This window comes from Ochotona curzoniae, unplaced genomic scaffold, assembly GCF_017591425.1.
Source record: "Ochotona curzoniae isolate NIBS_2020 unplaced genomic scaffold, NIBS_Ocur_1.0 contig_3622, whole genome shotgun sequence".
Taxonomy (NCBI): domain Eukaryota; kingdom Metazoa; phylum Chordata; class Mammalia; order Lagomorpha; family Ochotonidae; genus Ochotona; species Ochotona curzoniae.
Window position 1 is genome coordinate 4,392,065 of NW_024465926.1, and position 27,776 is coordinate 4,419,840.

Here is a 27,776-nt window from a genome sequence, read left to right on the forward strand (position 1 = left end):
GGTAGATGGGACCCCTGGAAGTCCTGGTTGCGGTGGAATGCCATACTGGGCAGCATGATGTTGCTATTTGGAGGAAAACCAGCAACGTTTGCATGACCTTTCTGTGAGTTTTCTCAGGAATATATAGGTATGTGCAGTTACCTCAATAAAACACACACACACACACACACACATATCCCTGGGCCCACAGAGCCTACATTCTAATGGAAACAAAGCCGTATTTCCTGGTGGTCACAAGCAAAGCCAAGCTCATCCTGGCTCGTCCTGGCTCAGGCCTGCACCCTCTGGGGTAGTACGCACACGGCCACCAGCCACTCCTTCCCATCCCTGAGACATGTCAAACCCTGCGAGTGACTCGGGGAATTCACACTAAGTGCAGAACAAAGGTGTGAATCCCAGCTACCCTGACTCCCCCTTTCTCCACCCCCCAACTTGTGTACCCGGGTTATTTGTGTACTCTGGTTATTTTAACCATACTCCAAACATTTATGATAAAGGGGAACCTAACATGTTCACAGGGCCCCCAGTAACTATGTGGAACCCTACTGGGTTCATACCCAACTCTCCCCTTCCCCTGATCCCCAGCACTTCCTATATCAAAACTATCAGTCTCCTGCTTCTCTGTCCCGAACACCTGGTCTTCCCTGACAGTGCCCATGAGTGCAGCTTGTAAAATTGTCTTTTCCTCCACACACGGGCCCAAGCCAACCTTGCTGCTCCTGACTCCATCCTAGACTCTAGTCCCCAGCCATGCGTAGCAAGGTCAATGTCCAGCACTGTAACCTGGCCCTGGAAGGGAGGCCCTGGGCCAGGCTGCCCCACTGACTGCAGAGGCATCTAGATGCTATCCGTACGGAGAAGCCATGGAAAAATAAAGAGATGTTAAAGTTTTTGTTATTTTCTAGTATGGTAAGCCTTGTGTGGAATGACCACAAAGAAGCATATCCTCCTGGTCATGTGATTTACTGTCACAACTCCCACAGCGACAACTTAGTCCATTCGAAAGAAGGACAGGAGGCAGAGAGGGGATAAGAGAGGAATGGAGACAGGTGCATGTCTTTGTCTTCCCCAACATGTGATCTGTTGCTTAGTCTAATCATAAAGATAGTGTGATTTAGTACAACGTCTGATTCAGGGTCCAAGTGTTTATCCGAAGGAAATGGGCTTTCTTAGAGGTGCTGGAGCTAATCAGTAAACATTTGACTTCAAATAGGGTTTTCATGGCTGAAAGGCGAAAAGAATCTGACACACTCTGTCTCCAAGCCTGCATGGAAGCATCCAGAAAAAGCCAAGCAGGGCCCTCTCCTCTGGACAGGTATCAGCTTGGAGTCCTGCAGGTCCTGTAGCCTGAGTCACCCGCCAGCACCCACATGCCAACGCCATCAAGTCTCGGGGGCCCCCCGGCGGTCTGGAGCCCTGTCCTGCTCCCCCTGGGAGGGTGCCTACTGTCTCACAACCCAGTCTGTGTCCGGGATGAATACCCCATGGAGGTCCAAGTGAATCTCCACATCAACCGAGGCGCGAGCCAGTTCCGTAAAGCTTTTGGCATCCAGAATAAGGAGAAAAGGAGGCTTTTGGGGATCAGTGGAGACGATGGCAGATAAGATAACTCCTTTGGGAGAAACAAAAAGAGATACTTTATAAAGTGCACCTGGGAGCCTCCTCCAGCTGGGGGCTGGGGTCACACTTCTCACTGTGTCTCACCATCCTCTGTGGATTTTAGGCACCTAAGGCTATTTCCCCACTGTATCAACACTTGCAGAGTTAGCTTTGGGGGTTGCACTGAGGCTAACAGGTGTCACTGCACTCACATGGCACAACATGAGCCCAACTCCTCCCTTCTGCACTCAGCAGCACTGACAGCCCAAGCTTTCCCATTTGTAAGCCGGGACCACTTCAGCACTTGCTCTCAAGGGACAGGGGGTAGAAGGCAACAGTGCCCAGGCACTTGCAGGCAAACACCCAGGGGCAGCACACAACTGACCTGGATTCAAACTCTTCCTCTGCACAAACTGGGTGTGTGAACTTGGGCAGGCTATCTCCCTCTTTGAGCCACCTCTTGGTAAAACAAAGATGCCACTCCCTGCCCTCTGAGAAAATGTACAGGGAGCACCTGTCCAGCCGGAAGAAGCTGCCAACACCTCCAACCTGGGGGACGCTGGCAACACTGGGTACCTGACCTGGTGTGCCACACCGCGATTAGGAGTAAGACAAGGACCAGATGGAAAATCACTCCCTCCTCACCTAAGGGAAGAGGCTGGCAGGCTCAGTGGGACAGCCCATCCTTCCCTGCAGGTGTGGTTGTCCCCACCCACGATTCTTGCCACCTTCCTTGGCATGCCCAGCGCATGGGTGGGGGCATATCTAAGACCAAGGCAGAATCTGAGAGGAAAAGACTACCTGCTCACATGGAAACCTCAAAAAAGGAGATGGGCCAAAAACTATATATAAAAACCAAACCAAACCAAACCAAACCAAGGAGGTGGGCCACAAATGGGTATTTCTCAGAGCCCCATGAACAATTTATACACTTTTACCTGGAAACTTGAACCACAGCCATCATCACAGTTTTAAAAGCGAGATTCTGCACCAGGAGATACACCCAGCAGAAAGGACATGGGCTCTGACCATAGGGAGGTCTCGCTTCAGTCCTTGGCTCTTGGGTGGTCTCTCCTAAGCCACTGCAATGTCCTGCTTGACACGAGTGTCTTTGTTGAGCTGAGGCCTAACTACACAGTCTCCACAGTGTGATCTGAGGGCGGGTACTTGGGCCACAAGGTGTCAGCCATGTGGACAGCCATGTGGCTGAGCCCTGGGAGAGAGACGCCGTGCAGCACAGAGACTGGCACTGTCAGCACACGCTGTCACATGTGGTCGGCAGCAGACCCTGGCACCGTCCTTGGCTATCTGCTCCCTGCTGGACCCTGTCCCGTTCACCTCTTCCCTTCGGTGACTGTAACCCATAAACTCTTGGCTGCAACCACCCATAACCACAGGAATCAGTGTGATCAGTGAATCCTGGTCACGAATGACTAAATCTGAAGGTGGTCTCGGCGACCCACGACCTTGCAGTTGGTGTCAGACGTGCTGTGGTCTTGGGGACTCCTAAGCCTGTAACTGAGACACATGTGGATGCCACAGAGTTGCTCAGCTGTCGGAACTGGGACTCAGCTGCCTGGAGTGACATGTGGGTCTGACATGTGCTCAGAGAACAGTTGTCGCCTGCAGTGAGGGGCAGCCTGCTCAATCTTACCGTCGTCTTCGTCCTTCGCCCCTGGGGCAGGCACAAACAGGGGCTCTGCCGGCCAGCAGCCCTCCTCCTCCCATTTTAAGGCTGACTTCGTGAGAATGTCATATTTTAGAATCTGCAGACAGAAGAGAAACTTGTAGGCATGGCTTGTTTGAGAGCAGGCTTTTTCCCTCTGTAAATAAGGAGGCACTGAGACCACCAGAGAAAGATCAAGTTCCCCAGATGTAGAGTTTTTAATATGTTTGCTTACTTATTTGGAAAAGAGAGGAGAAAAACAGAGAAATATTGCATCAGCTGATTTACTTTTTAAATGTGTGCAGTAGCTAGGAACTCCACTTGAGCCTCCCACGTGGGTAGCAGGGACCCAAGGCCTCCCAGGGTGTATGTTCATTAGTAGGAAGGTGGATTGCAAGCAGAGGCGGAACTTGAACCTGGGTACTCCCAAATGGAATGTGGCATCCCAAACAGGGGCTGAATCTGTTTCGCCATACAGCCTCCTTCAAGCTTAGACATTTGAAGTCTTCTCTAGTCATCACAGCAGAGCTGGAAGAATCAGACTTTCCTCCTCCTCTAACTTTAGATATGAACCATTACATAGCTGGTACTGTGGGACAGTCTTTTTAAATGGTAAAAATCCCAACATTGTTGGCACTGTCTTACAATTGCATCCGTGTTGTCAACTAATACAAGCTATGCGGTTGTTGCTGTTGTTTAAATGTTTTTCAGATCAAGCACTTTAGCCTAGAGGTTAAGATGTCTGTTTAGGAGTACGCACTCAACTCCTGCTCTCGACCCCAGCTTGCTGTTCATGTAGACCCTGGGAGGCAGAGTTGTTGGTTCAAGTACGTGGGTCTCTGCTCCCCAGCATGAGGGACGTGGCGTGAGAAGCGGGCACCCAGCCTTGGCTTAGCCCCACCCCAGGTGTGGCAGGAATCTGGGGAGCAAAGCAGCTGAAGGGAGTTGTCTCTCCCTCGCTCACACTCATAAAATCAAATAAGTATAAATTTTCCATTTTATTATTTAAAAATAAAGATGGTCAAGAAAAGCAGAGTCTGCCATCATTCGGCCAAAACACAGGATGGCTTTGACAAACAGAAGCTCTTAAAGCTTCTATTTAAGCTTTTAAAGCTTTTTCATTAACAAAACCGGCCCTCCTGGTTTCGGCTATGCCCTCTTGTGTACGAGGGGTGCAGGGTCTGGGATGTCCCTGCACTCAGGTCCTGTTGCATTGTGGCACGCAGCTGGTGTCAGCACACGGGTATGAGAATGGGACATCAGCTGGTAAATCGCAGCCCTGAGCTGCACCGTGTTCAGCACAGCTTCCTTCCTTGGAGAGTCCCTCACAACTTCAAGTGCATCTTGTTCCAAGTTGGCTTTGCTCTCCTGACCTTCACTTGAGGCCACCTGGCCTCAAAGCCTATGGGGCTCCATACCTTGGTCGGGATTGGGCTCCACTGCACATTGGCAGCATAGATGTATCGGTACGGCTTCCCATTGTGGGCATAATTGATCCGAGGCAGCTCTAAGCCTGGGGAGAAACAAGACGGCTGTTGAGGCCCTGCTGGGCATCCTTCACACAAAAGCACTTCCCTAGCAGAGACCCCCACACTTGATTCCCACCCTGGACTGCATCAAAGGCAGTCGAAGGCAGGGGAGGGAACCCCTAATAATTACACCTGGAGAGTCAGGATCCAGAGACCCAGGTTTCTAAATGCATAAACAGCCCTCATTATCCAAGATAGGAATCAGAGAATTGCTTGATTAAAATCAGAGGCTACTGCAATTTTTGAAAAAAATTTTGAGAAAAAAAAAAGCCAACACTAATGTATGTGGGTGTGAAGCGAAACTTTGGATGTCATGGGAAGGACTGCCAAGGGGGAATAGTGAAATGCATCTGGGAAATTCGCAAGTAATATGGAAAAATAATGTTTAGGAAGGACTTTTAGTCATGTGGGCATACTATTGCTATTATTGGTAACATGATAAATATTGCAGGGTTAAGGGGAAAAGGTTGGCGCCAAGAACAAGCCACACTTCATTAGAAACCAGGAGAAGCGCTTCTGAAGCCTCGTTGGGAGAACGGCTGCTTTCCTATGATGAGTTCTGAGCTTTCTCATTATGTACTTTTTCCTCTGTGCTTATTACATCCATAACAAAAATATCACATCATTCTACTCCCATCCACATAAAGATAATATGGCTTCATGGGCGGCTGGTGTCTTAAACAGAATTTTTAAGTCTGGATACTGAACTAAAAGCGTGCTCTTCTCCCCTCTTAGGGAATATTCCAGGTAATACAGCCAACTGCTAGTGAGGATTGAAGGTTCGAGAACAAACGTAACAGAGGAAGAAATGCTGACCGCAGGAAGATCTCAGGGGAAGGACTCCAGGGTGTGAGTGGTCATTGGTTGCACTTCAGGGTGAATGGAGGTGATGTTGAGATGGGAGGGACTGCTCGATCCCACGTGTGAGTAATCCAGAACCCAACCTCCCGAAGAGCAGGTCAGAGTGAACGTGAGAAAGGGGCCGCTCACTGTGCCAGGAAGAACAAGGTGCCCACAGCTGGCCCCAGAGCAGTCTACAATGCTCCCAGGCCCCTTCTCAAAGCTGCCTGGCCCCCTGTGCCCCTGCAGATGGCCACCCCCAGGCAGGGGTTCATTGAAGTCTCACTGCCTCTGCAGAGTCTCTGTCACTCTCAAAGGGGCTTCAGGATGTGGGAAAAAGCTGAAGTTGAAGTACACTGAGGGAGAGCAGCAGCTTTGGAACATTCTAGATGCTATGGTGTGCTTAGCCAAAGTGTAAATGCAGAGTCTGGGGGCTGCGGAGTCAGAGGGATCTGGATGCTGATCCCAGCTCCGGGCCCACCTTGCTGCTCTCAGCTTTGCCATCTGCAACCTGTCCTGGCACTTGTCCCTACAATGGTACCATTTGCTTGATCCCACCACTGGCCAGGTCCAGAGCTAAAGCCTGGATGCCTGTGAACCCCTTGAATGTCAGCAATAACAGCAAACCCTTGGCGGGGGGGAGGGTGAAATGGTAGGATATCCGAGAAGTGGTGGTGAGGGCCTGGCACAGAACCACCTGTGAAGGCAAGGCAGGACGGCAGTTCCCAGGGGGCACAGTGGAAGAGTTAGGAGCAACTATCTTTGCTTAGACGTTTCAGAAGCATACAACATTGCCACATTAAACAATGGTAACCATGACAATCGAAAAGTAATGTCTCAAGTCACCAGATCTGCCATGAGATGGGCTGGGGAAGCGAGCATGGAGGCAAGGCCTTAAGAGCTGGGGACAAGTCTACACTTGCATGTTCACTTCCACACAGACCAAGGCAGCGATGCGACACAGCTGGGCTACTGTTCATACAAGTGGCTCCTCTTGGCAAACCTGAGGTCACCCTGGGAGAGTTCCCAGGACAGTTAACCTTCCTGATGCCTGACCCCAGTCTGGGGCAGGATTTAAACTCAGCCATATTTTGAGTTTAAATCCACTCTGCCACTTCTAGCAGTGTGCTTGAGCCTGCCTGCTCAGTAATTTTATGTTTGATTGATTAGTTGATTGGTTGAGAGAATATGAACTCCCATTGGCTGGCTCACCTCCCAAATGCCCACAACAACTGAGACTGGGCCTGGCCAAAGCAGGGAACCAATCCAGATCTCCCTTGTGGGCAGCGCAGATCCAAATGCTTGAGCCGACACCTCTGCCCCCATGCTCTGCATAAACTGGAAGCTGGAGTCAGCAGAAGAGTCAGGACTCAAAGCTAGGTACTTGGACATAGAATGTGGATATCCCAAACAGCACCCTGACTGTGAGGCCAAGCCCTCACCCCAACTCTGCCCTTGGAAGTTCAGGCACTGCCCCCTCTGTGCAACATCTGTCTCATCTTAGGTGCTGCTGAGACTCCCCAGAAACACCATCCCTGCTCTAATGGCCTTACTTTTGGAGCAGGGGCACCTGTTACTGGATGTTAGCAACATCTGGAGACACTTTCTGGTTGTTGTAATTCAGGGTAGGGTTTGTCCCCTGCATCCAGTGGGTGAAGGAGATCAGGGATACCGCTCAACATGCCACAGACCCAGAGTCAAGCATAAGTCATCCAGGGACATTGTGACACTCAGGTGGACAAGCACTGCTCCTGTGTGGGGTAGCTGTCCTGAGGCGCCTCTTCTCCATGCAACTCTGTATCTCTCAGGTCTCCTTTGTCACGTGCCACCCACAACACTTATTCTGCAGGTACTGAGATGGTGCAGACACACAAATGCGACTGCTTTACTCTGCTCAGTAAGCCAGTGGTGAGGAAGCCACAGCATTTGTAGAAGGTCCCTAAGGCTGTATTTTAAGACACAGGAAAGAGGCATGTCCCCCACATGGGAGCATGGCAGGAGCTTCTGCTTTTCATCTTGTGACAGGTTTGTCAAGGAAAGGCCTTGGGGTCTCCACAGCAAGGAGCCCCTCCCTACAGGCAGGTCAAAGATGCAATTTACCTTCATAAAGCAATTCTGGCTGGCAGTAGACTTGGTCATCTTTCTCCTTCAGGGCTGTTGCCGTAGTGGATGTCAGTTTGATTAAATTGGAGCCCACTTTTGCATTCTGAAAAGAATCAGCAACAAACAAAAAGAACTTGTTGTCCAGAGTAAAGCCATGTACAGTTTAAAACTATATTAATGTATGTTGTCATGCTTGGCCTCAAAGGCCAGAGGAAGTAGCTGTTTTATCGTTGTTAATTTTTTAAAATGAGAACTGGCAGGTTGGAGTGGCTGCCTCAACGTCACGTAGCTGGTGGGCGGTAGGAGCCAGGCTCTTAGAGCCATGGCTTGTTGCTCTCACTTTGTGCAGCTTTCACCCTCCCAGGGAAAATTGCTGTGCTTCTGAGAGTCGCTTCTTAGTTAACCATGGCATGATTCACCTGTAAAAGCTTGCATCAGCCGTGAAGAGGCTGTTTATAAAGAGTTTACAATGACAGAAGAAATGCCTATGATATAACAGTGGCGGGGGGAAGCATACTGATAAATTTCACAGGCAGTCGGAACTCAGCCACATTAAAAATGACATTGAAGTGAAAGAAGAGGTTGCTTCAAAAGTTCATGGCAAAAGGAATTAAAAGATGAGTTTATTTTGTTGCAAAATGTCTCTGAAGCCCAAGCCTCTGATGGGTCTTCAGAAAGCTCATGACAAGCATGTTGTAAGATCTTGCACATGGTGAGATTGTGGGGTCTTCAATTTCTTTTCCTGTGTTTTAGTTATTTCTCTCATGAAAAGGTATCATTGCTGAAATGGCAATAAACAGGCCATACTGGGCCCGGGTCAACTGTCCTGGGTCCTAGGGCCCCGGCTGCTAAAACTAGTCCTCATTGGAAAAGACAGAACAGTGGATGGCAGGCCTGGATACACACGGAGGATACAGCAGTCCATTGGAGCCTACAGAGGACATCTGGTACCATAGCAGAGGAAGTAGAACAGAGCAAATTGGACAACTACTCCAGCCAAATGCCAAATGATGACAGCAAACATTTTAGCAAATGGAGACACTAAGGTCAACCGTGTCAGCCGATGGATATCAAAAGTGTTCCCTCATCCTTGGATCGGCGAGATCGACAGCATTTCAGAACTATTGAATCCATCCGGGCAGCACCTTCAGAGTGTGCACCACACTGGGTCCCTGGGTCAGTACTGGGTAGCCATTCCCCATCCCCAGAGACTGGGGTGGTTGGAAGGCTGGGTGTGGCTCCTCCCCTTATCTTCCCCCATCCTCCAGATACAGGAAGAAGAAACAATGGTCACAGCCACTTCTCCCTAACCCTCGATCCTTCCCACCCTGATCAACTCTCACTCTAACCATGGGTTACCCTGAAGTTCTGCTGCTTCATTTGCATAATGTGGGTAATGATGGAGCAATGCCTTTCCCTGCATTCCAGCAGAGTAAAAGAGACCATCCACACCAATAGCTTACGGAGCGTGGCTGGTTAATAGGAAGTGCTAGAAACATGTGAGCTGCTTTGGTTGATGATACCGTCTTTGTTATCCAGTCCCCCATACTCCGACCCCCATCCGCGGGGGATGCATAAGGCCCACAGGAATACCAGAAACCAGACAATAACTGCATCAATAAGCACTGATAACTGCGTCCCCAGGTGACGGCAGCTAGCATGCAGTGTGGGTCGGCTGCACAGAGAAGGCTCTTGCACTGCGCAGAGGAGATGCACATTTACATCACGATGCTCAGAATAGCATGTGATATAACACTCACGGAGATCCCCCTAAATAATTTTGGACTGCGGATGGTTGAAAGTAACTGAAGCTGCAGGTAAGGAGAACTGCTTATTTTTAGCAATGCCATTTTGATTCTAATAATTATTTCATGGCAGCCATGCTAAGAGGGTGGGTGTCGCCCTAGAAGATACTGAGGAACAAAATTATAGAAGATCATGATTAGGGTTGATTTCTCATTTACATCTTCCTTTTCAAAATCTTCAAAATGGCTTTTCTCATTTGACCCAGGCTATTTGAACCATCACAACTTCCTGCTGGGAAGGATCACCTCCACTCAGAGATTTGCTTTAGTCCAAGCCCTCAGTTTATACAGAGGAGACAGAGGCCTCAGAGGAAGAAGGTGACTTGCCCAAAGCCACACAGAGAGAGGCAGTGCCCAGGGCCAGTCCCACACAATGCGATTCCCCTGTCCAGAGCAAGAGGCCAAAGCTGGTGAGAGGCTCTCAGGCTGGCTCCATCCCAGCAAGCTCAGCTCATGCTATGTCTAACACCTCAATCTAAATCTACACGGTCTCTCAGGCATTTGTCCTGGTCTGCAATGATTCCCTTTGCAAAGCTGTTTCCTTCTCTTGGGCCTGTCTTCCCCACAAAGTCAAGGGTCAGATTTTGCTCAGCCAGTCCATAGCATACAGCACGTGGGAAGGAACTATTCTGAGAGAATGAAAGAATGCATGACCCCATGAGCTTCTCCACTGAGCACCAGGGGGCCCAACACATGTTCAGCAGGTTGGGAGTGAGGGGCAGAAGAGATGAGGAGCACTGATGGAGCCTCCCAGTCCTCAGGACATCCCAGGAACGGAAGCTCCAACACCTGCATCTGCACGGCGCCTGCCTGCAGTCAGCTGGAGGCCTGCCTGCTGCTTTGCTGGGCCTGCCCGGGCCTTGATGCCAGAGTCTACAGCCTGAAAGTGGTCAGACTGGTTGAGGGAGACGCCCAAATGTTTCCACACATAGCAGCCACCACCGTGACTCGGCTGCTTGCAGAGGCCAAGCTGTACACCTTTGGGAAGAAATCACTTTGCAGTCAGGATTCAACAAGACCCTGCAGCTGCTAAGGCAATAGCTTAGGGATGCGGTACACCCAGAGCCTCAGCGTGGATGTACAGTCTGACAGTGAGTGTGGCTGGGCCTGCTCCCCCATCCGTCACTGGCCTGGTACTGAATGTTAAGTCATATTGCTTTGCCCTGCACCTGAGCATTATGGCTAGGATTCAATTCAATAATAGCTATGAACGCCCCCAGGCCAGGGCTGGCTAGACCCATCCTCATCCCTGGGAGGAAGAACAACTTGTGACCAACCTCAGCTCAAACACCACACAGACAATCCTTTTGGGCTGGGTGAGTTACTCTGTCATTTGTGGCTATGAGGATAACAAATATTTCTGAGAGTAGGGATGTGGATTAGCAAAGCATCTACTGGGCCCTTGGATGTGCAGGACCCAGGATGAGAGCACAGCCAGAGGTTCACCAACAAGATGTTACCATTGCAACCTTGCCAAGCAAAGAGGCAGACTGTCCTCTCCCCAGCTGTTTCAGCACATAGACTTGGGCAATGCTGGGGGAACCCCAGGGCCCAACAGGGTAACACCAGCCATAGGTTCTGTTTGAATCTTTTAACCGAGAATAAGAAAAATAGAAAATTTAGTTCCTTGGCTAAAGCACTCATCAGCGCACATTGGCAGCAGTGACCACAGTGGACAGAGGGACTGTCCCAGCAACAAAGCCTGCATAGTGCGCAAAGGTAGTCTGGAAGCAGGAGTGAACACGAAATCTCAGGACACCTTGGGAGTGAGGTGCAATAGGATAGTGTGGTGGCAGCCCGTCTTCCTCCCCGACCCACTCCAGGCTCCGTCCCCAACTCTAGGGGTCTTCCAGCCTACACAGCCTAGTCTCTAGCCAGCCCTGGCTGCTGCCTGGCCCTGGAGTGGGCACTCCAGTGGCTCAGTCTGGTCTTGGGAGGGCAGAAGCAGATATCAAAGCAGGATGGGGTTCAAGGTATGCGAGTGTATTTGGAGTGGGACATGTTTCTGGTTGGGCAGAAGTGTAGGCTCTGGGGACTGTTATTTACATAGGATAGGCGGTGCTAGACACAGAAACGGCACAGCGAGGGCTCCTGCATGCCCAGCTCAGGGCAAGGGCCCCCTCTTCTCAGGGTCTGAGAGTAGAAGAGGCATGGAACACAGGGCCTGACACACTGTGTGCTCTTGATAAACTATGGCTTCTCAAATGAATACATTTTCAATTTTGCATTTGGAGACAAAGCCCAAACCTACTGATGCAGGCACTGAAGTCCAAGGTGTGTCCTCTCCTGGCCCCTCAGGCTCTAAGGCAGCTCCAGTGTCCTTCAGGATGAGGGCAGCAGCTGTCCCCCATTGCCTGTACACAGCCACATCTCCCCTGCCAAGCCCTGCCCTAGACACTGTCAGCTCTACAAAAACAGGCCCAGTGCTGTCCAGTCTGCCCGTAACCCCAGCTGGCCCAGAGACCATGGAATCTGGGGCAGTCTGGGTCCTCAGATCCAGTTCACTACTGCCTGTTCTACTGGATGACTCTTACTGGTCACAGGAGGACTTTGTGCTCCAGGATTGATTGATTTGAAGGTCAGTTATAAAGAGAGACAAAGATCTTCCATCTGCTGGTTCATTGCCCAGTTGACTACAATGCCCAGCACTGGGCCGCGCCAAAGTTAGGAGCCAGGAGCTTCATTCAGGTCTCCCACATGGGTGTAGAGGTCCAAACACTGGGACCATCCTTCACTGCTTTCACCAGGCCATTAGCAGGGAGCTGGATCAGCAATGGAACAGCCAGGACATGAGTAGGTACCCATATGCAGCTTTCGCTGCTTTGCCACAGCACTAGCTCCTTTTGTGCCATTTTAGAGACTCTGCTTCACCCTCTTCATTCATTCATTCGTGATATTTGAGAGTTTAACAAGTGTCCTCCAGTACAGGGGATAGAGCTACAAGACAAAGAGAATCTTGGCTTCCAGAGTACTGAACCCTTGTAGTGCTTCACAGTACAGAGACAGGCAAGCAAGAGCATGCACTCATCCCAGGGAAGTAAGGAGAGCTGAGCAAGACCCTGCTAGACCCACAGGTCCTGAGATGCAGGCCACCCCAGCAGAGGGCACCTCAGGCGTAGCTCTGGTTGGAGCCAGAGTCGTGGCTTCTCACACGATCTGTTTTGCCTGCCTTTGCAAGTGCAACAACTTGAAAGTGAAGAAGACACATTTAAGGACCCATAAACAGCCATCAAACAGTGTGGTCAGCCCGGGGCTTGCTGACTTCTGCTATTTCAGAGCAACACACAACATGCACGGCAGCTTTTATAAATACACACGCTAACCTTTTTCGCGTGGCTCCATGGAAGCCATCTGCCTCTTGAAGCGGTGAAGGTGACACAATCTCGTGGTGTGCAGCCAAAGGAGGCAGCGGCTCCACCCTGCACAACACTGGGCTGACATCAGCCTTGGGAACGTCCCCCTGCTTCCTCCTGCGCTGCAGTGCCTCCTGGGTAAGACAACAGGGCCTGAGCCTCGTGTGTGGCCACACAGAGAGAAAGTGAGCCCATTTTCTCTCTCCACCTTTTGAGTGGCCAACGAGACAGTTTTGGATGCAACAGAGACAGGGTTGCGTCTTGGCCAGTAACAACCCCTAGCCTCAAGCTGAAGACAGACACCTGCTATTCCTCAACTGATTGTCACACTCAGCTTTGTGCAGCCAGCAGGGCTGCTGCCTCCTAAGCAGACACACTTCCTCTTGCCTCAGTCTAGGGAACAGTGAGTAGATGGCAGCACAGAGGTGACTCTGCAAGTGTTAAGCAGGAGTGTTCTGAGACACGGCCAACAGTGAGGCAGGCTGAGGAGGCACTGCGGACACAGAGAAGCCAGCTGCACAGCAGACTAACTTGGGGTGCTGCTCGCTGCTAGGCATCTGGCCAAAACCTGCCCCATGGGTAAGGAGGGGAGACACTATTCCAGGGAATATTCTACAGGCCTACAGAACTTGGGGCTCCGTCCAGGACAGCAGCAGCCTTTTCAGCCCTTAACAGTTACAACTGTGAGTTTACGGCCTGGCAGGATGGCTCAATTAGCTAATCCACCCTTTGCAAGCATTAGGATCTCACATGGGCACCGGTTCATGTTCCAGATGCTCCACTTCCAATCCAGCTCCCCGTTTATGGCCTGGGAAAAGCAGTGGCGGATGGCCCAGATCCTTGGGGGACTAGGAAGAAACTCCTGCCTCCTGGCTTTGCATCAGCTCAGCTCCAGCTGTTGTGGCCATTTGGGGAGTGAGACAGTGGATGGAACAGCTTTCTGTTTCTTCTTCACTCTGTAAATTTGCCTTTCCAATAAAAATAAATCTTAAACAAACAAAAACCCTGCAGACTTAAAGATGGCTCCCAGCTTGGCTGTGGCCCATAGGGCTGTGTGACCTGTGGCATGCTCCTTACTCTCTCTGAGCCACCAACCTTTGATCTCTACGATGAGGTTACTCTAGGGACCTCTCCCACAGCTGGCTGCGATCATGAAAGTGAGGTAAGGAAAAGAAAATGCTTAGCAAAGTACCTGGCACATGGAATTCAGTTGGTAAATGTGGGCTATCAAAATGTAATTGAATTAAATTTGGTTTCATTTAAATTAATTAAAGCATGAAGTCAGTAACATCTGGAGCCTCCCAGGGAGCCCTGAGCCTCAGCAGAGCTTCCACCCTGACCACATGAGGACCACACAGCTGCTTGGAGTCAGGAGACCACGGTGCAGTGATGGGTTCCTGCACAGGCTGCCAGGAGGGCACTTAAAAAGAGGCTGTTGAAGAAAGCAGCCTGCCAGGGAGAGACGTGCAGTCAATATATGGGTCAGAACAGTGGAACCCAAAATACTGAGTAACCAGTCAGCACCATGGAGACCCACTACTCTGCGAAGCGACCTGGCAAACACGATGGAAGCTACAAAATTGCCTCCCAAAGTCTTTCAGGAAGGTGGCAGAGTGTGGAAGCAGAAGACATTGTATTTATGTTTGAAAAGTTTCATGTGTTCACTTGAAAGGCAGAGACTGAGTGAGAGAGGGCAAGCACTCCCTTCCACTGGCTCACTCTCCAAATGCCCCAGGCCAGGGCTGAAGCCAGGGCTCCGTCGGGGATGGGGTGTCACTCGCTGGCTCGCTTGGTCTATCACAGTGCCTCCCAGGGTTTGCATCAGCAGCAAGCTGGAGTCAGCGGCCAGAAGTGGGGGCTGAACCCAGGGACCCTGGTGTTGGATGTGAACCTCTTAGCTGCTAGGTTAAACTTCTCTCCCGATAAGTTTAGTTGATGCAAAAAGCTTTGACACCCAGGCATAGTTTTCTTGTTAGAACATTTTGCACAAGAATGACTAACATAGAAGGTGCAGGCAGAACACAGACTCACAGTTGTCTGGGTGGTGCTGGGGCAGCCGGGCAGTGGAGGGACACTGAGAGGCGGTGGCTAAGGGATGTGCGATTCTTGTTTTGACTGAAGGAAATGTCCTGTATTTGTTGTGGAGGGGCATTTGGCCCAGCAGTTAAGATGCTGCCTGGGACCCCGTGTCATGCCATGGGGCCTGGGTTCGAGTCCTAGCTCTGCTTCTGAGTCTAGCTTCCCACTAATGCACCCTTGAGAGGCAGCAGGGAGGGCTCGAGTGCTTGGGCCTCTGCTGCCTGCTCCTATGTGGAGGTCCCAGCTTGTGGCTTACTGCCAGGTCCCAGCTTTTGTGGGATTTGCAGCACAAATCAGCAGATGGATCTGTTTCTCTCTGCCTGTCAAACAAAACAAGTAATGCTGAAAGTGATAATTTTTAAAAACATAACTGATTGTGGTGACAGTTGCATAGCTCTGGGAATTTTACTTGGTCCTTTGTGTTTACTTTCTAAACATACTGCTACTTATCTAGATCACTTCCAGAAGCATCCATGAAGGACAGGCTTGTCAGTAGGCATGCGTCACTCTGATTTCACTGTCAACCAAGTGAACGACTGTGTGACTTCTTTCCTGGACTCAGGTCCCCGGGAGGAAACTGAGGCATCCCGGGAGTCATTACCTTGTCCACATGGAGCGGCACAGCAAACCTCCGCAGGGTGGGGACCGAGGTGAGCCTGGAGTTCTTCTCAAAGTCCTGGTTCAGGTTGGCCAGGTAGAAGAGCTGGTAGAGGCTGCTGTCCTCATAGGCAATGACATCAAACACGACACAGCCGTCCTCCTCGTAGGCGTTGACGTGATGGAAGACCACCAGGGGGTCAGTGTAGAACTTGGTGGGCAGCGGCTTCCGCGTCCTCTGGTCGATGATGTGGATGTAGGTCTGGAAGGAGACGTGCACCTGACAAGGCCGGCACTGTGCTCTGGAGGCCCTTGCCTGTCAGGAGCTGCCCCTCTCTGGAGGGTGCCCAGTGGACACCCCCCTTGCTCTGCATTGACACATCCTGTGACATATACACACGTTTGCCCCGCACACATTTACACATCAGTGCGTACACACAGAGACCTGGAGCCTTTAGCGCACCTGCTGGACCACCTGGGGGGGCATTCTATCATTAGAGTGCCTCAGGAGCCTCTGGCTCACCTCCTCTTGTCTCCCAACTCCACATCACACAGTGGTAGCAAAGATGCCAGACGCACCTTGGCAATGGGTGATGGAGGGTGTGAGCAGCCCGGCAAGCCCTGGGCACTGAGGCCTTGCTGCCTTTGTTGGGGGCTACCTCCGCCCTCCCTGAATCTCTCACAGGCTGTCCTCCCTCCTTCCCTCTCTCCTAGGACATACCTTGTCCTCTGGGTGGAAAGCCATGCAGGAGGCCCAGCTCACGCCCCTGACGTATGCAGTTGCCATCTTGACAATGTCCAGCTTGAAAGGCTGCTCCAGGAACACAACGTAGTTCTCGGTGAGGCCAAAGCTGTGGTAGTAGCTCGGGGAGAGCAGGGAGCGGGAGGGGATGGAGCAGAAGACCTCGGCGCCCCTCAGGGGGCTCTTCTTCTCCTTGGCCTCTGTGGGAAAGCAAGGCCTGGGAATTGGGCAGGGGCCAGAGTCTGACACCATCCCTTCAGACCTGGCCATCACAGTCCACTCTGGATTTCCAGGGAAACACAGAGAAAGCCTCAAGGCCCTGGGGGCCGGTGGGGAGGGGAGCGGGGAGGGGAGATGACAGGGCCTGGGAGCTCAGCCCAGCAATCACCTGCTTTTGTAAAGAAAGCTTTATTCAGGACTTACTGCTGCTTACATTGCCTGCACCTGCTTTTGCTTTCCAGAGTCCAGCTTGAGTCCCCAGAAACCACGCATTTCGCAGAGCCCTAAGCCGGCCCTTGGTTGGAAGTGGGATGAGAGAGAGGTTTGACTCCATGTGCTGGGATGGGGCCTGGAATTCTGCATGTCAGGCTTGTTTCCGAGGCTTCATCTTTGGGCTTGTGCCAGAACCATCATCCAATACGTTTTTGAGAGCTTTTTCAATAGATTCTCCGTCCATTCCAACACAACTAAGCACAGGACCAAGAGGCCTATTGTGACGAGGGACATTCACGGGGATCATGAGAAAGTAAGCCAGGGTGGAGGATGTCCCTGTGCTTAACAGGGAGCCGAGGCACGGGCTGCCCAGCACTGCGGTCAAAGTCACGGGATTACACGTGGAAGACCCAGCCTCTCCTCTGGTGGTGAAGGCTGGGAACAGAATGAGAGCATGCTGGAGGGTGAGCTGCTCACCCGGCACCCAGCCACCAGCGGGGCTCGGCACACGTGGGTTTTCTGAGTCCTCCCAGGATGAGTCAAGCCCTGGCCAGAAGGCCTCCACACCCAGGCCCAGGGCGGCTGGGTGGTGCTGAGCTGTCTGCAAACAGCCCCACCCCTCTGGAGGCCACCTGTGCACACTGTAACCAGCTGGCTGGTGGGAGGGCCGCCGTGGGGCTGTGGGCTGATTCCTTTCTTCACAAAACAAATGGAGCACAATGCATGCTGAAATGAAAAGTACCCTGCCTCGGGAGCGGGTGTCTGGGCGTGAACTCTGCTGCCCCAGCATGCCACTGGTGCTCATAGCTGCTGCCTGCGTGATGTCTGTGGCTTGTGGATGCTTGTCACCGCGGCCATGCCCCTCGGTGTCCCCCTTGCACCCCTCAGTCCTCCTCTGTAATGTGAAAAACTCTAATGCCCAGATGAGCCCCCAGTCTGACCTTCTAGGATTCTGAACTTGACCCTCTATCATTTTATTGGCTTACCACCAGGGAGGTTCCATTTAAAGAATGCTTATTGTACCTTCTGACCTCAGGGGCTCACATCTTCTGACAGAGCCTGGCAACTGGCACGGGAGTTTCCACAGGAGTGGCAGGAATGACAGATGGAGACAGCTGTCCTAAACCAGAAGGACGAGTCGAGCATTCCCGTTCCTCCTCTGCCTCCCGAGGCCTGCGCCGCTGCCCTCAGAGCCTGCTCTCCTGGGTGTGGTTCCCAGGAGGGTTCTGGACAAACATGGGCTGGGAGCCTCCCCCTCTGCCGCCTCAGGGACATGCAATCTCAGCCAGCCTGGACTGTGCTCCAGAATCTTGGCCCTCAACAGAGAAGGCTCAGAAAGCCCCGAGAGCAGGGTGGGGCTCTGGCATGGCTCCCAGCAGGCTAAGCTCTCTGATCAACCCCAGAAGACTGGCCGCAGGGACTGGGGAGCAAGTAGGTGGCAAGCCGTGGTACAGATAGGTGTGTCTGCAGGTAAAGACAAGGGGGAAGGGGGAGTGATGAAAATATGAATGCAGTAAAGTACCAGAACCTGAAGACAAAGGTAGAAAAGATGGGTGAGTGAGTGAACAGGTGGACAGGTGGATGGATGAGTGGTGAATGGGTGAGTGAATGGATGGATGGGTGGATAAATAAATGTGTAGATGGATGGATGTTTGGTGGGTAGATGGGTAGATAGGGGGGTGTATGGGTGAATAAACGGGTGGATGGATGGGTAGCAGAAAAGGTGGATGAATATGTGGGTGGGTGGCTGATGGATGAATGGGTGGGCAGGTGGATGGGTCATCTAACAGATAAATAAACTGGGGCCTAAAGAAAAGGTTAGAATTCCACAACGAATCCCAGCAGTTCTTCCTGTCTGCTCTAGAAGCAAACTGGGTCTGTGGTCATCTGAACCACCTGTCAGGGAAGCATCCTCCCCAGCTCAACAGTCGAGCTCATTAGAAAGAGCCATGCCGGGCTCTTCTGCTTTGTGACAACCTACCTGGCACCGTGGCCGGGATCTTAAACAGCACGTATTTTGTCTTTCCCTTGTCCACGATGGATGTGCCCATGTTGAGAACATTTCCAGCTGTGTCGTAGTGAGGATGCGCTGTTGCCAGGTTCACTGCCACGTACTTACGATAATCGACCTGCAGAACACAGTGGCCACCCAGTTTTAAATGAAGAAGGCAAAATCCAACCCCTTCCAGATTCAGAGAGGGAAGGTTTTGCTTTTGTTTTCCACGCATTCCCTGATCGGACACTAAGGCAGAACTTGCACCTCAGTCGTTCTGGAGGCTTGATGGGACCTGACAGGAAATCACATGGGGTTGGGCGGAAGCTCCAAGAACAACCAGGTTGCAGGGAGTTGGTAAGTTGGACTATTTTCTGTGGCTGCTGTCCTGGCCTGACACCTGCCTTTGACCCGAAACTGTAAAGAGCTCTGAGCACTGACCTGGGCAGAGACCACCAGAGAGCAGGTCATTAGATCAAAGTGAAAGAAACTTCAGGAACAATTGGCCTAATGAGCCCCTCTCCCAGAACCATAAGGTGGCCGGAAACTAACTGCCAGCACTTCCTTCCTCCCCCCAGAGTAGCTCCAGCTACTCCCAAGTTGCTCCCAGTTGCTCCCAAGCTCTGCCTCCTCCTGTGTGGAAAGCATGCATCAGTCAGACCCATGCCCTTCATATTACAAGGAGTTGGGCATCTTCCCAGCTAAGAAAGGCAATCGCTTTGCCAGCCCACTCAAGTGCACTGCCGAGACATCAGGCTTTGAGCAACCGGCTGGAAGAAGTCCTAAGTGGGTCTATTGATTGCCATGAAATGTTGACTGGATCTGCTGGGGCACTTGCTTTTGTGGCTCCCTGCTAATGCCTCCCTCTTCAGGTCAGTGCAAGGAAGGGCTGCCAGACCTTGCAGGTGCTCCAGCTCTCTCACTCCTCCAAACAGCAGCTGAGCTCCTGCAGGGCCGAGAAGATAGCTATGGGAGAACCGTGAATTCCAAGGAGATAATGTTGAGATCCTAACCCTGGGACTCAGGAATGTGGACCCAGTTAGAAACGCAGGCTTTAACATGTAAGGTAGAGGAGGTCATGGCTCAGAGCTGTGGTACAGAGGGTTAAGTGCTGCCTGAGACCATGCCAGCCCACACCAGAGTGTGGGTTCAAGCCCAGCTCCCTGTTAATGTGTCTGGGAAAGCAGCAGAGGGTAGTTCAAGACCAGGATGAAGTTCTAGCCCTCTGGCTTTGGCCTGGCCCAGCCCTGAGCTACTGCAGCCATTTGAGGAATGAATCAGCAGATGGAAAATATTTCTCTCTCTAATTCTGCCTTCCAAACAAATAAAATTAGCATGTTTTTAAAAGATGATGTCACAATGCATTTAGGGTGTGCTCTCACCCAATGCTATGTGCCATTACAAAAGTGGCATAATTAGACACACAGGGACACAGGAAAAATGTCACACTGCGATGGAGGCAGAGCCTGGGATGGCATGTCTCCATGTCCAGCCCAAGGGGACTGGTAACACCAGAAACCAGAAGAGACAAGGAGGGACCCTCTTTTAACCTTCAGACACTCGGGTTTCAGGCTTTGGACCTCCACACGGGCGAGGCAGTAAATTCTGTGGCTTCAAGTCACCCAGCCTATGGTGTAGACATGCCTTGCTTAGGGCTGAGCGCACATTCTGTGAAAGCTCTCGTAGGTAGTTTTGTCACCCTGTGAACACCATGAAGGCACTCACGCATGCTAAGACGTCACCGTGGCTGCCATCTCGAGGGACCCGGCATAGCTTCAGGCTACCTGGTGGTTAACCGGTGCAGCTTTGTTACAACAGCCACAAGAGCCAACAGTCACAGGGATGAAGACGGCTCACTCCGTGCCCTCAGGGAGCTTTGCATACAAGGTTGTGTTGGGGGAACTGCCTTGGACGGGGACCCTAAGGAGCTCCTTGCAGGCAACTTCCCCCCCACCTGTCCTAAAGGAGGTCCCTTTCTTCTGTGGTGCCCTTTACAGATTAGCCCATACCTTCTCCAGGGTCTCCAGGGTCTGAGGGTTGATTTTCCGGATGTAATTGGTCTCCGTGGCCGCGTAGAAGTCCTCTCCGAACCTCATGATGTTGATCAAGCAGTTGTCCGTGAAGTCGGGGATGGTGTGGGACAAGTAGGAGAAGGCCCTGAGAAGAAAGCAGATTGACAGCTGTCTCTCCAGAAAGTTCCACCCTGGAGTTGATTCCACTCAAAGTCCTGGGTCTCAATGGGTCACTCAGGGAATCCTGGGAACTCAGGTATACAGGTTCCCCAAAGACACCCCCACACTGAGTCCTCAGGACAGCATGGCGACCAACTGACCCCTCCTGGACTCACACACAGATCTGAATTTCTCCCAGCCCAAAGCCCGCAGGTACAGGGGTGGATTTGAAGAAGCTCTTCAGAAACCTACCAGGTGCCCCTCACAGCCCCCCAAGTCCAGAAAACTCCCAGGCCCCACTTGGACAGGAATATGATTTCATCATGGTTGTCATACATTTCTCCAGAAAATCAGTTCTTTCCCCAAACAAATTAATACTCAGGAATGAGTACTTTCATGTAACCAGAGGTAAAATCAGCCTAAGAGGAAAGAAAACCCAAGGCTTGCGAGAAAATCCTCGGGCAGGCCGTGTATGCTGGGAGTGCTCCCCCCACTGGCCGATTCTGTAACTGCAAGGAAGCTCCAAGTGTGTGGTTTTCAATTCACGAATGCCCCCCTCTCTCTCACGGGCTCCTCCCCTGAGTTCAGGGCTGGGCATGTGCCCGCCCTGGGCCAGGTGCGGGAATGGGAGAGATGATGTCAGTTCTGGAAAAGCAGGAGCAGTCTTCCATCTCTGGCCCAGCCTCTTCCTAATCCTTTCATACGTATTAAGAGCAGCAGAAAGGACATGTTGCAGAAGTCCCTGGCTGGAAACTCTGTTGAATCATACCCCAGCCGATTTACAGCAGACACAGTAGAAAATATCCCCTCTCCTGTCCTCTGCCAGCTCCCCCTCTCTGAGTGCATCCTTCAGAATTTCTTTGTACCTGTGTGAGCAAATACAAGTCTGAATTTGCTCTTGAACGAAATAAAGCTTACTGTGTGCTGCTTCCGTTCCTCACTCTTCTCCCTGCTTCATTGTTCATCTGGGAAACATTTGCAGACAGCACAGAGAGCATGCTAGTCCCTCGTCCCTCCTGCGTGGCAAATTTCTTGCTCAGTCCCATTGTTACTGTGAAACCACTCTCCTGTGGATGAAGCCGGGTTGTTTCTGGTTTCTTTCTACAACCACTGGTGCCGCCAACAATACCTGCGGCATACTTCTCATTCAGACACGAGTGACTGTCTCTCTAGCCCACCAGGAATGTGCATCTGTAATTGTGCTAGAAACTTCCAACCAGCCACCACACGGGAGGGTATCTGATAATCTGTCAAATGCCCTTTGCCCCTCTGGCTATCAGCCATCAAGTACCGCCTAACAGGAGTGGTCAGAGGCCCGTCATGTGGCATTCTGCTTATCTGCCCTCAGCACCAGAAGAGCTGACCCTGGCTATTTTGACCCTTGTGGATAAAAGAAAGCACGGGACATAGTTTCAAAGGCAACAATTACTTGGAAAATATGTTTTTGCAGGGGTCCGGGTAAGCCATCGTCCCAAACTCTGACACCACGATCCTGTTTGCTTCGATGTTGGCATTGTAGGTGTCACTCCTCAGGTATCTGCTCCGGTAATAGACCTCGCCTGGAAAGGAAGCAGCTCATTAGCCCCGACGCGTTGCTTTCTTGCTCACGTGCATGCCTACTACACTGGCATTTGGAACGCCACGTTATTTGCTCCTGTTTGCACTCAAGGAGACTGTGCCCAGCTTAGCCCCACTTCCATATAGGAGAACTAAGGCTCAGAAATATTCCATCAGCTCTCCCATCCAGGCTTGCCCATGCCATCATCGACGCCAGCTGCCATGCTGGCATCCCTCAAGGGAAGGCCTGGACTAACAGGACTGGTCCAGAGGCTGCCTATGCGGGCTGGGCTCCTGTGGGATCCCATTTGGTTCTGTAGGAGCCCTGCCCTCTGCAGCCCATCGACAGTGCCAGCCGCTGGAGGAGCACTGATACCTCCATACTGAGACCAGAGCTGCTCTGTGACGGGAGCCCCATGCGGCCAGGCCCTGCAAGGCTGCAACACACTGCATGACTGGATCTGGATCTGCCATTTGCAGATCCAACCATGCAAACAGGCTGGGAGGCCCTCAGCTGCACTGCTGTCTAACAGACGGCCACATACCCATTGATGGAGATGACACACGCCTGTCTCCTTACAGCTTTGTAGACAGTCTGAAGGGGTCTCACTTAGCCACCACTGCTAAGGTGTCAACAAAGTAGTTCCTCCTGGAGGCTCTCAAGAGACCCCATTCCTTGCCTCTTCAATTTTCTAGAAGGCTCTTGTACCGCGTGGCTCCAGGCCACACGACCCTGACCTCTGTGGCCAGCCTCACCTCTGCTCTCTGACACTGTCCATCCTGCCTCATCTCTAAGGCCCCTGTGACCCCACTAGGCCCTCCTCACACTCCAGGGTGATCTGCCCATCTCAAGATCCTTCCCCTAACCACACATGCAAGATCATTTTTGCCTTGTGAAGCAGCAAATAGCATATTCAAGGCTTCCTTCTGAGAGAAGAGAGAGAAAGGATACAGGGGAAGAGACAGGAGGGGACAGAGGATTCCTCCCAGGTGGGAGTAGATCAGCGGAGACTTTCTGGAGGAGGCAGCACTTGCAATAGCCCTGGAAGCCTGAGGTGAATGCAATTCCTGTGCAGTGATGAGGCAGCAGGTAGGAGAGGGACAAGTTGTCCCACTCATTCAGCCTAAGATGCCCCTGAGCAAAGGCCCAGAGCTGAGACAGTGCAGGCCGTTCCCTGTGGGAGCTAAGCCTGCCGCCAGCAGAGGTGGAGGAGTGGAGGCAGCTGGCCTGAGCTGAGAGCAGGGCGCCTTCTGCATGTGCTGGGCTGTTCAGTGGTTGTTTGAAGCCAGGAGGTAGGCTGCTACCTCATTTTGCTGATAATTAGCAAACGATGTTAAGCTGATTCCCCTCCCCACCAAAGATTTATTTACTTGAAAGGCAGAGAAAGAGGGAGAGATTTGCCAGCTGATTCATTCCCATAAATGGCTGCAATAGCTGGGGCCAGGGCAAGTTAACAGAGGAAATCTGCAACTCCATCTGGGTCTCCCCCATGGGTGCAGGGGGCCTGGGACCATTTTCTGTTGTTTTCTCAGGCACATCAGCAGGGAGCTGAATCAGAAGTGGAGTAGCCAGGACTTGAACAGGCACCTACATGGGATGCTGTTATTGCAGGCAGTAGTTTAACTTGCAACACCACAACACCAGCCCTGTTAGTGGACGTTTTACCCTTGGAGAACATGCTTCTATGTGTGTGTGTGTGTGTGTGTGTGTGTGTGTGTGTGTGTCTTCAGCATTTGTAGAAAAAAGGAGGTCTGGACACTCTGATGTTTCGTTCTGGAGTGTTTTAACAGAGAACTGGGTACAGAAATGCCCACCCCATCCTGCTGCGTGTAGGGAGAGACACCGCATTCATTCCCAGCTGATCCTTGCGCAGTCCCTCCTTGTTATTTTAAGACAAAGAAGCTGGTACTGCCAGCTCGCGCCAATGGGGCACGGGCGTGTTGGGCACTTCCTGTGGATTATCTGGTTTGATGCCCACAACACAGGAAGCGGGTAGGGTACTCCAAGCAGAGAAAAAGCATGACAGGAAAATAAAACAAAACCTGAACGATGCCCGAAGGCTTCAAATTTCCTACCGACTGAAGTACAAAGTGTACACTCACAGGCCCTGTGACCCATTTCTGACCTAACAACTCAAGATTCAGAGATGTCAAGTACCTTGTCTTGGGTCACACAGCCAGCGAGCAATAATCTAGATCCAAAAGCCAGCATTTAGGGCCCAGCGTGGTAGCCTAGAGGCTATCGTCCTCACCTTAAAAGCACCAAGATCCCGTATGGGTGCCAGTTCTAATCCCGGCGGCCCCGCTTCCCATCCAGCTCCCTGCTCATGGCCTGGGAAAGCAGTCAAGGACAGCCCAAAGTCTTGGGACCCTGTACCCACATGGGAGACCTGGAAGAGTCTCCTGGCTCCTGGCTTTGGATTAGCACAGCTCCAGCCATTGTGGCACTACGGGAGTGAATCAATGGGCGGAAGATCTTCTCTGTCTCTCCTCCTCTGTGTATATCTGACTTTCCAGTAAAAAATAAAAACAAATCTAAAAAAGAAAAAAGCCAGCATCTAAAGTTGGCCCTTTTCCTTGGCAAAAGCAAGCTGTTTGCCACTTCTGTGTGATCCAGAAACTTGCCATCAGCACCTCACAGCCAGGTGACATTTCCCAAACTGAACAGAACTGCAGAAACTACACTGTGACCAAGGAGCAGAACCTGGCAGGGGCGGGAACAGGGTACATTTGGTGCAGCTGCTAAAACTGCACTTGGGGCGGGGCTGGCAGTGCGGCAGAGGGTCAAGCCACCGATTAAGCACCGGTATCCCATACGGATGCCACCTTGAGTCCCGCTGGCTCCGCTTCTGTCCCAGCTCCCTGCTAACGTATCCGGGAAAGCAGTGCAAGAGGACCCAAGTTCTTGGGCTCTTGTACCCGTGTAACAGACCTCGATGGAATTCCTGGCTTATCCACTGGAAAATCAACACCTGCTACGGATTTATGGGATTTCAAGTCCTATCTGTGGTTGCCTCGGCAGGGCCAGTCCAGATGATTCTGCCGTCCTCACGTAGCCATGGGCTGATGTTCCCACCCAGCCCTGTTGGCATCACCCGCCCCTGCCCAGGACTCCACAGGAGGAGTGTGTGCTTCAGGGGTCCTGACACACACCCAGTGCACTTCATGGCAAACAGCTGAGAGTGGGCTCCTAACAGAACTGGAGCAGACACGGACGTCCCACTAGCTCCTCCCTCAGACTGTGGGAGGTGACCGGGTGTTCTTAGGAGGTTGACAACTTTAGATGTCACCAAGACATTTCTCTCTCCTTGAACCTCAGCGTCTCCTTTGTGATACGGGGTTCTCTCCCTCTCTTCCCAGGGCAGGCAGAGGAAGTGGTGGTTATTGTATGGCCTCCTGGGATGCAGTGTGCCCCTGGTGAATGACAGCTGCTGGGCCTGTTGTGCTCTGACCCACAAAAATCCAGAGATGGAAAGACTCGCCTGCAGTGTTGAGTCTATACATGCTACACGCTGGGTTGCAGGTACACGCTGCACCCAAGAGCAACACATCAGGGCCGCCCTCGCCTTCTCCGCCCTCACTCCCATCCCTTCCTCCTGTCCCTGCCCAGCCCCTGAGCTGGCCTGCCTCCTGCAGACCACCCTTCCCGGGAGCCATCACTACAAAAGCACTGGTTAAGGTGCGTGGCCCCAATACCGAATTTTCTTCCCTTGAGAAGTAAAAGGTGCAGTCCAGGTTGCAGTCCAGACTCCCCATAAAATGCAGCCTGTTCCAGAGCCCCTTCAGTGGGCCTGGAGAAGGGGAGGGGAAGGTCTCATGAAAGTGTGTCACCCACGGCCTACATGAGGGCTATGAGACAGATTACAGAAGGGGCCACCACGCCTTCTGCACTGCCCAATTAGCCTCATTCCTCCAGCAGGGACAGAATAAACAGGCAAGTGCCTGCCTGGGGCAGGGGAGGGGAGCTTGCTCAGAGAACTGGGCTAAGCGCCATGGTGTGGGGGCAGGGCAGCGAGCTGGATGCGCACATATGTTGGTGTCTGCTTTCAGACCCTGTCCGTAGGTGACTCCGTCTGTTAGTAGCAACACTCGGGCATGGCCGAGGGTGATCCCTGTACCTTGTCATCTGCAGGCCTGCAGGAAGCAGAGCTTGGCTGTCTGGAACCCTTACAGAGTCACAGACCCGAGCGTTCTCTCTTCCCTCAGCTCCCTCCCTTACAGAGGCTTTTGTTCGTCTCGGTTTTCTGCCTGTGGGCTGGTGTGCCCTAAGTCTTCCTCTAGGTTTGGAGGAAGTTTTCAACCAGGGCTATGAGCTGAACTCACCAGGGAGCCTGTAGGACAGAAGCCTATAGCCTGGCCCTAAGCTCCATACCCCAGTCTTACCACTGCTGGGGTCTACAACGCCCCCAGTGGAGGAGAATTAAGCCCATTTTACTGAGGAAGAAAACTGAGGCCGACTCAACCATGGTTCCTTCCTGCCAGGGGATGGGAGTTAGAGGAAAAGAAAAAACGCACTGAGCCTGTAGCATTCAGAATGATACTCTCCCATGCTGTGACCCAGCCCTGTGGAAGTCGCCTACAAATCCACCTAACTTCCTTAAGAACTCGCCCCAGGCAAGTCACAAGAGTGCCAGAGCCAGCCCAGTGCGGCAGCATTTCTGCTCCATCTCCTAAGCCAAAATTTTGTCTGATTTGTGGTCCTGCTCTTTCCGCTCCTAGAGCCAGCCTTTCCGCTCCTTGCCCGAGTCACCCAGCCAGCTACTGCAGGAGGGACACAACCTGCCCGTACCAGGACTGGTACACGCAGCTGGGCTCTTTTCAGCTCTGGATTATGCTCTCTGCTTTGACCTTGGCCGATTCCATAGTCCAAGGGCTGCCACCTACTCTTGTTTGCCTTATGGAAGATGCACATGAACTCCCTGAAAAGGAGTTGTGGCCATCTCAGCAGGGAGGTTTACTCGACATGTACTTCCGCTTCTGCAACCCCAGAGATGCCCACGTCCTCATCCCGGGAACCTGTCACCTGGCATGGCAAAGCCACTCGGTAGACCTTGAGAGAGGGAGATGATTCTGGCTTGTTAATATTACCAGCTGGTCCTGGTGGGAGGCAAGCAGGAGGGCCTGGTTCAGAGCACGATGCAGGAGCAAGGAGAGACAGAGAGATTACAGCAAGCTGTGCTGTTGGCCTTGGGGACAGAAGTGAGCCACCGGCCAAGGAATGCAGGCGACTGGGGAAAGCTGGAGAAGACGTGGGAGCAGATTATCCCTGGAGCCTCCAGAGGGAAGCTAACCGTGCCAGGGCTTGGTCAA

General features: G+C 52.1%; 1 protein-coding gene across 1 annotated transcript in view; it reads right to left on the minus strand.

Moving 5' to 3' along the window:
• Nucleotides 1-1,293: 1,293 nt before the first annotated feature.
• The window catches only part of BCO1 (beta-carotene oxygenase 1), a 28,549-nt gene continuing 2,066 nt past the window's right edge, over nt 1,294-27,776 (minus strand). The window contains exons 3-11 of the mRNA XM_040982030.1: nt 22,339-22,468; nt 20,748-20,895; nt 18,727-18,874; nt 16,293-16,513; nt 15,576-15,833; nt 7,735-7,840; nt 4,684-4,778; nt 3,254-3,365; nt 1,294-1,612 (exon numbers count right to left, since the gene is read on the minus strand). Of these exons, the coding sequence (XP_040837964.1) occupies nt 1,443-1,612; nt 3,254-3,365; nt 4,684-4,778; nt 7,735-7,840; nt 15,576-15,833; nt 16,293-16,513; nt 18,727-18,874; nt 20,748-20,895; nt 22,339-22,468 (1,388 nt within the window). The 3' untranslated portion in view covers nt 1,294-1,442. The remainder of the gene's footprint in view (nt 1,613-3,253; nt 3,366-4,683; nt 4,779-7,734; nt 7,841-15,575; nt 15,834-16,292; nt 16,514-18,726; nt 18,875-20,747; nt 20,896-22,338; nt 22,469-27,776) is intronic.